General features: G+C 35.6%; 1 protein-coding gene across 3 annotated transcripts in view; it reads left to right on the top strand.

Moving 5' to 3' along the window:
* Nucleotides 1-12,013, top strand: part of LOC133527635 (protein prickle) — a 681,722-nt gene extending 669,709 nt beyond the window's left edge. For all 3 annotated transcript variants that reach the window (XM_061864727.1, XM_061864726.1, XM_061864725.1), the window contains 2 exons: nucleotides 9,134-9,413; nucleotides 9,667-12,013. In XM_061864727.1, the coding sequence (XP_061720711.1) occupies nucleotides 9,134-9,413; nucleotides 9,667-10,415 (1,029 nt within the window). In that variant the 3' untranslated portion in view covers nucleotides 10,416-12,013. The remainder of the gene's footprint in view (nucleotides 1-9,133; nucleotides 9,414-9,666) is intronic.
* The last annotated feature ends 248 nt before the right edge of the window (nucleotides 12,014-12,261 follow it).

Below are 12,261 nucleotides of genomic sequence, written 5' to 3'. Positions count from 1 at the left end.
CAGCGGCCATATCGTCACCAGTTTTGCGCTTGCACCATATCTTTTGTTTCCTTCTAATTTCCCTTACGCTTTAAGAAAAGATCCAAGAAATAAAAATTCTGATAGTAATGGGTAAAGTTTCCCGCCGTACGTTAGATAACTGTCATTAGCTATCAAAAAACTTTATGACGGTAACTTTAACGATTGAATACCTACTATTATTTTAAAAAAGCTTTCGGAAAAAGTTGTCTTTAATCCAAACGGCATTCAACACAAATGAAAGCGGCCGCCCAGTGTCTAAAAGCATTGATATAAATTTCATGCTTTTACCTTTTAGTCAGTTGAATGGGAGAGCTAGGTACCTATTTAGCACTCAGTATATTTTTTAAGTGGGTTGGTGGAAATGGTGGACTCAATAGGTTCTGTAGCGTCTAGACTACTAGGCTAATTTTAGTGAATGAGGTGTCAGTCGATTTATTTTTGTGGACTTCTAAAAAGTATTAAAAATACGAACTTAATCGGATTGAAGTTTTTAAACATTTTAGGTACTTGTCAAATTAAGTCATGTAATGAAACTAATGAATTGATAACGTGCCAAAAGACATATAAACTGTTAAAAATAGCCAGCAGTGTAAAGAAATTCGTTACATTTCATCAATGTAGAATCAGACGATTGCATGTGAGGCGGCCATTTTTGCGGACCCTGCAAATTCTTGTCTAATTGATACAGGGGAGAGTTCTGTCCTAAGAAGCAAAACAGTCGGAATAGGCATAGCAAAACCAGCTTGAATTTGGAATTTATTGCGTGAGAATAAGGTATATAATTTAATGAGTTTTCGAATGGCTGTTACGACTTTTTTTATTCGGTGCAATGTCTCGAGAAGAGTTTATGATACGTTTAAACAAACATTTAATTGCCTGATACATAATTAATAATTTTGGAAGTAAATATATTCGTGTCAAAAAAATTCGAAATAAACTTGGTGCCGTTGTATAAAGTGATATCTTGAATAATTTAATTTTTGTTTTTGGTACAAGCTGACTGTACCTTTCTTTCCACAGGCAACTAACACTCATCGAGACAATTCTAACAAGCCCAAGTACAATTAGGTTGCGTTGTTTTATCACAGAGTTTCTATGGCCACCTCCTGTCTCCATCATCAGATCAGCTCGATGGTACCATAATATTGCTTTTTCACGCGACTAACAAGTGTACGCAAATTTTCAACTTCATCGGAAACCGGGAAGTGGGTCAAACTTAACTTACAAGATTTGATTACAAACAGACAGACAACAAGACAGGTGAAACTAAATAAAAGCTTGTATTGAATATAAAAAACACGGTCGCGATTTAACTGACATCCTAATGGATATCCAAACATTTCATCCATAATTAGAAGTATTAGAACTAAGTAGCAGGATAGCATATAACATTATTTTCTTATGTAGTCAATACTTACATCATGACGGGAAATAGTCTGTTTGTCATTTATTAGATGATAAATATATTCATTCTCTAAGTAGGTACATGTGACATGTACGTGAGTGGCCCATTTTCACATATTTAATATATCTGTATCTCACGGAAGTTTTAAAGTAAGTACATGTTAATTTAAAATGAGAATATTTTCTTGTTTCATTCCTTTTAGAGCGTAGTTATTCAGCGGTCAGGGTTTAATTTTTGAACTTATTTTTTCCAAGGTTTGTTCAGCTACAAAAAGAGAACATACAAAACGCTGCACCAAACAGATCTACACAAAGATTAACAACATAAGTACGGTTTAATAGCAAAGGTGAAATAAATTTGACCGTAGGCCTTGCTTCACTGCGGGCGCAGGCCTGCCAAGTTTCAGACTGCAGTGCACTTGACCTTTTAATGGTCAATAAAATTTAAAACCGAATAATACACTAAATAATATAAAATAATAGTCGGTACGCTATTGAAGTCTTATAATTAAGTTCTTGAAATGTAGAGATCAAGAATTTTTGAGATCAACGTCTTTTTAAGGGGGTAAAATGTGATTAAAACTTGTACCAGTAGGTACGAAAGTGCAGGCGAAGGCTAGATATAGTAAATTTTTGAACTACAATAATAATTTAAGTCTCTGCGCCTCAAATGAAATTTGCACTCGCTGCGTTCGTGTGTTCATCACTGTCTTGGTAAATGTCATATTTTTAAACTTAAGTCATTGTCAATAGAAATGACTGCAGGGTCTCATTTATTGGGCATTAGCATGTCGAGCACTGGGACGTTTACATTACTCGGCGGTATCAACATACGTGTAATTGAGCATGAATATCGATATCGATATGTGTAATTGTGTATATTCGGCGGTATCGATTGAGTCGATGTCGGTAAATCAGCGTCGCGTGTCGCGCCGCCATCAGGTTCGTGTATCGGCCTCCTGACACACGCAGGGCTAGCAACAATATATAACCATATCTTAATCATGAAACGACGAAAAACTATAATCATAATCTTTATCACATTGTATCTAAACCTATTACATAGAATTGTATAGAATGTGACACCTTGTAGGGCGCAGCAAACATTTTATTCAAGAGGAGATCGAGTTTTTTGTACAAGATGTTATATAATTATTAATTATTGTATAGGTACTTTATTAATTGCAATTATTGGTCAATCAATAGGTACCATGGCTAAAAGTTAGATAGCGTAAGAGAAGCATTTGAAGGGAATCGTCATACTGTTGTTCTTGCTCCGAGAAAAATAAACACATTATCTCATAAACTATTTTTTAAATCTGGAACAAAGTACAATCTTATACACTTTATCTTTTGAAAGTCATATTTTTTTCTTATATTGGGATCGGCTAGCCAAAAAATAAAGTTAAACATTAAATAAACTATAGGTAGTCGACCAATTAGGTACATACGACTAATACTTTAACATCTAAATCATTAAACAACCTTAAAATAACAATCGTTCCTGTCTATCTTTTCTGAAGAATTAACAACAAAAAAGGTTGATTATCTCGGCTAGGTTAGGCTCTCGCTTGCAAATAGGCATTGGTCACATTTATCAAAATATTAAGTTCTAATCATCTTTATCTCTCATCAATCTTCCGAAACACAGTCGTGTGAAATTGCCAAATATGTACAATAGGTGTCAAACGAAAACTTTCAACCCGATTTTCTAGAAAATTGCCTTTTGGCAGCCCTACCGACAGTGCACGAGGGTGAACGCTACTAAACTCACTGCCAATCCACTCAGCCCCTATTCCCTCAGCCATAAGACCACTAGTGCTGGAATGCATCCATTACATTTCACTTTTGGCAACGACGGCGGTTCGGTACTTTGTAAAACAATTTGGCTTGATATTTGAAAAGTCGATGTCTTTATTCGTTTGGGTCTTGTTCTTGTTTTACTGCACTACTGCAAGAATACGATTATAATGCAACTTGTAAGTTGTTTTGCCTGTAAATTGTCTTTGAAATTTGCGTACGTACTTAAATGGAATTGGGTGGATTAATTTAATTTCTCGTGGACAGCTACAGTTTATTACCACACATTATCAAGTAAATGAATACTTACTCAGATACGTGTGTGCGGTTTGTAGGTACAATTACTAAAACCAGACATTTGGCAATGACTCCGGGGAATATTTTTTTATTTTTTATTTAATCGTATATTTGTCAAGGTCGCTTACAGTATTAGTAAAACTTTAACTAATTAGGTACTATAATTTTACATCTAGCTCCTTCACCCATCGGGCTGCATTTTCATCAGGGAGGAGCAAGTTCAGAGTATCTCCAGGGTATTTATTTGACAAGTATTCGATACAGTCAGCATCAATGGCATCGCACCAAAAGTATCTGCCAGCCTAGAATACTTTTCCAAATAAAGATATGTATAAATATATCTACAGTTCGCGTTTGTGTTTAAAGAACTTTATTTCTCAAAAGAAATTTTACATTTCACTTAATGAGAATATATACTAAATCAAAAGTAAATCAGTATCGTTTAAGAGTATCTGTTCCAATTTGATCATAACATCATCATATATCACATCAAACGTGAAACATTTTATTCAGCAAATAGGCCACAGGGGCACTTTTACACATAACATTTTTACAAGCAATAAAAATAACCAAAAAATACAAAATATAATTACAAATATGGAATCAATGAAATATTAGATACTTTATACAGTCTTTAAATGTCGAATAACACAAAAAAAAACTATGATAAAAAAATAAAAACAACAAATACTCAAATTATTTAGAGATGTCTCTGTGTCAAAATATAATTTTAAAAACTATCATTAAATTATCCTTAAGGATGTAAAGGGTATCCAAGACTTGAATTCTTATATAAATAATTAAAAAAATAAGAACTGACAAACAGACAAGAACCGAATAAAGTGTCTTGAAAGTAAAGTTACATATTTATAACATAACATGTAGCCCGTGTAAGTTTAAACAGACCGGTCTCTACAAGCAGCACCCGCTCACGAGTATGACGCGTATCTCAGCCATCGCCGCCCTCAACGTTATTTCAGGACCTTCATCTCTTTTTGGTAAGCTGTTAGAGAATGAATGAATTAATACTTTTAACGCCTACCTACAAATATAATAATAAGCATCCAGTATACATCTGCCATGAGTTGCACTGAAATCTACACTGATCAAACCCACGTCTTTGCCAAAAGCACTACTTTTAAGTATGTTAACCGCACCAATCATGGAACATTTAAGAGAAAAAATTGAGTATTTTTGATATTTCACCGACATCTGTAAGTTTCTACCGCTTTATGCTTTAAAAGTTGAATGTCCAATTCGTCCTCTATGTTTTCTATGTATTTAATAAAAGCTACTGCAATTGGTTTCAATATTATTAACCGATTAAAATTATAGTTTTTAGCTCCAGTCATGGGATATATGACGTCATTAATTTTCGAACTAACAAATATCAATGAAAAATTAAACTTAAGCAGCTCTTTGGCTCTTGTTTATGGTAAAATGTTGTCAGCGTTATAAACTGGTGATAAATACTTGTTTTACAGGATTTGTCTATACCATCCCATTACTGGTGCCTGTTCCATTATAGGGGTGTTTACTATACGTACATAGTTAATTAGAGTGTGTAATATCTTATGTTTTCGCTGTCCGCGACATTCCTTATCTAAGCATAACATTTTTCCTGACACTGCCAACAATAGGCACGTTTATGTTATCTAAGCAAGTATAAAAATGAACTTTTCCGTTATTTCAACAAGTACAATGAATCAGAGATTCCTGCGCTCCTGCGTGTCGTGTCGTATGCGTCGAGTTATGTAAACGACAGTCCTTGCAATTGTATAATTAGTTAAGTGATGTAACGATCAAGGTTGCCGTATCATAAAGATAGGTCTATCGCAGATACAAAGTCGTGCACGAAGGTGTAATCTATATCCTCGTAAGGCATACGACGGCCCTACCTGTACAGCCTACTCGACAAGTTCAAAACGGTGAATAATAGAGATACTACTCCTAAAAATACATGTGCACCTCATTGGATTGGGAATGATGTATGGAAAAAAGGACTCTGGTCGCATAATAACTTTTCTCATATTTTTAATTGTCATAACACTTTATGCATAAAATTGTAAGTCATAAAAATCTTTAGTCAGAATTATTCCTGAGTATAACTGGGTTTTTGTCATAAATGAGTTATGTCATAATTTTTATAGTCATAAATTTAATTCGCATAAAATTTTAGGTATGCACAAAAAATATATGACAACTGCTGTGTATGTCATAAAATATTATGGCTAAAAATATATGACACAATATAATATGACTTTTCATTTGTATGCGCAATGATGATTATGACACAAGTTGTTATGCTTATCAAAGATATGACTTAAACTTTTATACAACCCAATATGGACCCATGGAAAAATGTATTCGAAGCCTTTATTTTATTAGCATGCAAATCAAAAGTTTAAAAAGTTATTGACAGAAAAAGGCGGAAATCAATGAGGTATCACACGTACTTTTAGGAGTAAGTATCACTATTTTTCACCGTTTTGAACTTGTTGAGTAGACTAGTAGTACTTAGTATCTAAACGAATATCAATTGGGATATTTCTTTTATTATTTATTTATCGTATGGCGTTTACACACTGGTTTTTACAATAATGATAACATCGAATTTTTTGTTTTGTTTTGTTCGATTTTAAAATAAAATCAAATCCAAGTCAATTTTTATATATATAGGGAGCCTTAGGAGGTGATGCAGTGTCAATGTTTGACACTGCTCCAATAGTTCTACCTTCTTTTCTAATTCTTAGTTAATAGAAGTGACAAATATTAGAATCTGTGTGTCTAATAATTACTTCCAGCCTTAATCTATGTACTCGTTCATCATTCAACGATAAAAAGATTCAACTTTGGCCCATTTATGCTTTTCTGGCTACGGGACGCTAAAAATGGTCAAGCGTTTGAAAAAGAAACACTAAAAATACCAAGCTTTATCTGTGCAAAGCAACATAAATATTGAACATAATACGGTAGCGTGTTAGACGGTGCATTGTGGCACAGACAATGTGGCATCTCGACGGCTCCCAGGCCGCCATTGAAATCCGGCAGGCGAGGATTGGAACACTTGAATCAGAGGTCATACATAACATTACGCGGGATGAATTACCTTTTTCACGACTTGGAAAAAGGAGGTAGGTGGATTGGGGTTTTTTTTTAATGCTGGGGAAAATAGCAATGTATTATCTTAAAGCAGATTTAACCTTTCATATGTGCATGGTAGTCAAAAATACCTATAGTTCTTATAGTTTCGGAAAAAAGTGGCTGTGACATAGACGGACAGACAGACAGACATGACGAATCCATATGGGTTTTCTTTTTTGCCATTTGGCTACGGAACCCTAAAAACTCTTAACACCCTTAAAAAAAATTTAAGGATTTCAGGATTTCATAAAGTAAATCGTCCATCGCGTCTCTTGGACCGTTTACTAAAATGAAATTGTTAAAGAATTTGAAAATCAATTAATCAACTTAATTAATTAATAATAAGAGCCTATTGTCAACAGAACCTTTAACTACGAAGGCTTATGTAAACTACCTGGTCAACTGTATTTATATCGCTACACAAAGTTCAACAAGAGATAGCAACATTAGCAACCATTCTAAATCACAAGAAAAACCACTATTGAAGGAAAGGAGTCAATTTGGAGATACATCTCTGTAGTGGACTTTGGTCCAGTACTGTCCAAAAGTCCACTACAGAGATGATGCATATTTAAGAAATTTTAAACAAGATAGACTATAAAACATGATGTACCTATAAACCAACCGCAGTTATGCGATAAAGTGATATTAGCAGCACAACAACAACACACACTTAGCTTGAGTCACCCGGTACTTGTAATCCTGCTACGCCAATACTTCTCAATTAAATTCTTACATCTTGTTTAAGGGGTATCCTGTGCGCATTTTGTATATAACACTTTTTAGTGCTTTTAATTTCGTACCTATTTGTTCAACATTTTTATGCTACCGTATAATGTGAGTACTTTGCTCCTCACTACGTAATTGAGCTACTACACTATGCTATAGGCATATATATATACTATCCAAATACCTGCCTACCTAATTTGCCTATCGAATCTTGGAGCAAAGTAGGTACATTTTGCGGTAGCATAAAAATGTTTAGCAAATAGGTAGGTACAAACCAAAAAGTTTACGGGTATTATTGTTTCACATAACACATTATCACGAAACGTAGAAATCAAAAATTAAAAGTATTAAAACTCAAAAAATAGAATAGTTTTTTTGCATTCGCCTTAAAAATAACCATAATTGTCCAAATTAGTATAAATTTGAAGAAGTATAAAAATTTAGTTGCGCCTTAACTAAGTGCCAAAATATTGTAGTAAAATTGCACTAATTGATTGCATTAGTATTAATGACAGCAGTTACGTAATCCCGTTAATCAATTAAACTCAAAAACTGCAACGAGATCTTGACAACTGTAACACTTGCATCAAATGTACCGTTCTAAATATTAATATGAGGAAACTTCACTAATGAACATGAACAAACATAAGTTTGAGGCCCGTGGGAGACTCCCAGTGGTATTGTGCGCACGCGTCGGCTCAAAGCGATGTAAGCGCCGTTGGATCTTCACTGTTATAACCATCTTTTTCATCACTAACCAATATAAAAGTATCTTCAATATCTGTAACAATTCTTCCTTTGTCACGGCACATTTTATACTGGCTTAATGGAATGCTGCGCTTGGAAAGCGATTTTAATAAATTCGCTCAAGAAATCTTAGTGCTTTTTAGTTAAAATAAGTGCGGGGTCGACAGCATCTGCCCAGGCGCACGTTGAATGCCCAATTAGTCTCCAGATTCTTAATTAGAAGGAACTGGTTTGGGGCGTGGGGAAAGTTCGGATTTGGCTGGAATCGTCGTAAGTTTTTAGATGATCGAACGAGCCTGCTACGTTACGGTGCTTTCCGTTTACGATCATGATATGTGTGGTTAAGAGTACGGCAGTTTGTTTTATTGCAAAAATAATGATGATTTTTAAAAGTGGTGGAAATGAGGGAACGCGAACATTTTTCAATAAAATTAATTAGTCTTGCTGCCTGTTGTCTTAGTAAGTAAGTAAGTAATATTTTATTTGTGAAACACAGATGACATATAATACAGATGACAGTGAAATGATATAGTACTCTGTGATCTACCATATAGGTGTACAAATATTACTACTAACATTTAGTCTTATAGCTGACTTATTATCTAGATAGCTTAGAACCTATTATATATTTACATTATAGCAAATTAATTTTACATTCGGATACATTGAAATTATGTCACATAAAATAAATTAATAGAAAGGATACTTTTGGTCACGGGCAAAGTTTTTGTCAGATATTATTGATGGTACAGTATGTTCCTTTAATGAGCTCTGTCTTTAATATGTTTTTAATATTTATAAGACTGTAGGCTTCTATTTAGCCTCCAGATTTTCCGTAAATTGTTAATTTCCTTAGTTCATTAGTAATAACTCTCTCTCCTGTTCACGCTATTTTAATATGTATCATGTTTAATCGTGATATTTCATTATCCATTAAAGTCCACTTAATTTAATTTTCAAACAGCAAACTCACCCTAATCTTCTTCTGCAGATAATCCTCGCCGACGAATGCACGGAAGCCGAAGGCCGAGCGTGGCACATGAAGCACTTCGCCTGCGCCGAGTGCTCCCGCCAACTCGGCGGCCAACGCTACATCATGCGCGAAGCCCGACCATACTGCTTGCCTTGCTTCGATGGATGCTTCGCGGAGTACTGTGACGCCTGTGGAGAGCCGGTCGGAGTGGACCAGGGACAGATGTCGCATGAAGGGCAACATTGGCACGCTACTGAGCGCTGCTTTGCGTGTCATACTTGTCGAGCCAGCTTGCTAGGTTAGTATCGTTATGAGTAAATCCGTGGTCTTTTAGATATATCCTGAAGGTCCCGATGCGTTAATAATTTGCCGAAATTGAGAGCATATCACCAGCTAGCAGAACCAGCTAACCAATAATTGATTCAGTTTTATAGTTTGATTGTGACACTATATAAAAAGGAACGTCATTAACTGTGATTCTTATAATTTATACTATTTTTTTAATAAATTTAAAGATATTTAAAGATCTATATCACTATTTTGTCCCCCAGGTCGTCCATTTCTACCCCGGAAAGGAGCAATATTCTGCTCCATAGCGTGCTCAAAAGGCGAGCCGCCGACGCCCTCCGACTCCTCGGGCCCCGGCCCGCGGCCCCCACGTGCGCCCCGCCCCCGGAGACCACCGTCTCCCAAATCCCCGCCTGTGACGCCGCAGCGAGAACCCTCACCACATATAGACGCAGATTCTGAGCCTAGTGGGTCGCTGGCACCAGAAACACCGCCTCCGCACCCTCCGCCGCCGCACGCTTGCCTCAGCCTCGACAGGGCTCTAGCTGATCTGCGTCTAGAACAATCTATGACCGAACACCAGATCCAACCCACACCAACGTCTGAAGAACCTAAGGAGGAGTCGCCAGAAGATTGGAGACCACCGCATCCTGTTGACGCGCAAGTTGTGAACCCTGGGCACTCTTCTTCAATGCCGGAACTTACGTTAGTAGACGGTAACTCCCCGAGGAAACCTAGAGGAGGGAGAACTGTGAGGTTCTGCGGTGATGATAACCAAGCGTTTGAGCCTGACGAGCCTGTAAGAAAAGAAAGAGTAAGAGATGATGACGCGAGCAGCTACTGCAGTACATGCTCCTCGTCTTCTTCATCAGCTGAGTCTTATACTTTACCGACGAGACGAGCTTACGGTGGTGTAAGAATCTCCTACGTGCCCAATGACGCTGTGGCATGTGCCAAGAGAGAAAGACAGAGAAAGAATGCGCAGAACGACAAGAACTGCATCATCTCGTGATCCTGGACCTTCCTCACGCATCCTCCGATCGAAAGACTGACTTTTTGATAGTTTTATCACACGCCATAGTTAAGGAGAATTTTAAAACTCAATGTAATAAAAACTAGAGCTCGGCTACGGAACAACGCCACCATAATACAATACATTTTCCAGGCAGCCCACATTTAAGACAAAGAAAAATAAAAATAAATTGTGTTTGAGTAAAGGAAAAACGAAAGTCTATATCCCAGCAGTTTAAAAACGAGTGTATTAAAATCTACACATTTTGCTTGCCAATACTTTTAATTATAAAGGGTTGACGTAGGTTTATTGTGTAATAAATCTTCTTAAAAACAGCCTTTTTGATTCCGTAGCTGACAAACAAGGACATTGTCTTCCTTAGTAATAGAAACAGCTTTGCTTTTGGCAAATTGCTCGCAAATGGAAACCAGGTGTCGAACTAACCATGTTGTGACGTGCGCGTCAAACACAAATAGACGGATTTTAATACTTATGGTATTGAAATTAAAGCATATAATAGTTCGTCTGTGAAATTCGCCGCCGCTGTCAGATCGTATGCTTATGCGTATCTGTATAAAAGGCTTGTCCATTGACAATTTTGACAAATTTATAAACGACGTGTAATTTGGACGTAATCGCTTCTAAATGTGACGTCCTATTCATGGCAGCACCTTTCCGTATGATGGATTAAAGGGGTGTGTTTACGTCTCGTAAAAAGGCTTAAGTAACATGGTAATGCTCTGAAACGTCATTTCGTGCGATAATATAGCATTAACGAATTGTATGGCCTATTTTGTCCGATCTAGTTAAATAGGGAGAAAAATGTTAAAGAGTATGCAATTCTGTCTATTTTTCTAGGTTGGTTCGTAAATATTTATATATTTAAATGGCAGCTTTAAATTATTTGGATTATTATAACATATCTAACGCTTTGTACGTAACCATATCTTATATTATATGTTAAGACATATCCCACTTTGCCACTTAGGATAAGTTAGCTTAGTTTATTTGTATGATAAAGAGATAAGTACAAATAATTGTATTATTTTGTATTACACTTTGATAACGTGTGTTCAAATGTAAATAACGTATGAGTAATATAACATTAGTATTAAAGTTGCCTTCGAGTAAATTGCCTGTAACTATGTTAAGTAGGTTTTTGAATTATAAATGTAATTTTAATTTAGTTTTTGTTGACCACCTTTAATTGCATGATTTATAAATGAATTAAAACACTCATCCTACTTTCACCTGTTTTTGGATTTTTTTTAACAACAAAAATTATGATTATAGGTAATAGAATTGTTTTCTTTTTCAGAATTTTGAATGATTTGCATAAACAATTTCGAAATTAAGTATTGTTCTTATTAACTTAGGTTTGAGATGCTTTATGATTTATGACCTAAATAAATGTGTTTCTTTTATGTACTTTACCTAAAATATACTTTACCTTTTAATACTCTTCTGAAACGGAAATATATGGAAAAAGCAATACAAATTTATAAGTTTTATACAAGTGTTTGTACAAATAAATAATGTAAACTCGTATGATTGTAAGTTACTTGTAATGCGAAGAAAATAAAATGTTTTGAAATATAGGTATCCTGTTTTATTGAGCACACCGGCACCAGAATTTAGTAATAGAGTTTTGACATCCGCAAACGTATTTATAAGGTAGATCCAAACCATTTTTAGGGTTCCGTAGCCAAATGGCAAAAAACGGAACCCTTATAGATTCGTCATGTCCGTCTGTCTGTCCGATTCTGTCACAGCCACTTTTTTCCGAAACTATAAAAGCTATACTGTTCAAACTTGGTAAGTAGATGTATTCTATGAACCGCATTAT

This window comes from Cydia pomonella, chromosome 18 (genome assembly GCF_033807575.1).
Source record: "Cydia pomonella isolate Wapato2018A chromosome 18, ilCydPomo1, whole genome shotgun sequence".
Taxonomy (NCBI): Eukaryota; Metazoa; Arthropoda; class Insecta; order Lepidoptera; family Tortricidae; genus Cydia; species Cydia pomonella.
Note: the sequence above shows the minus strand (reverse complement) of the source record. Positions and strands in the feature narration are given on the sequence as shown.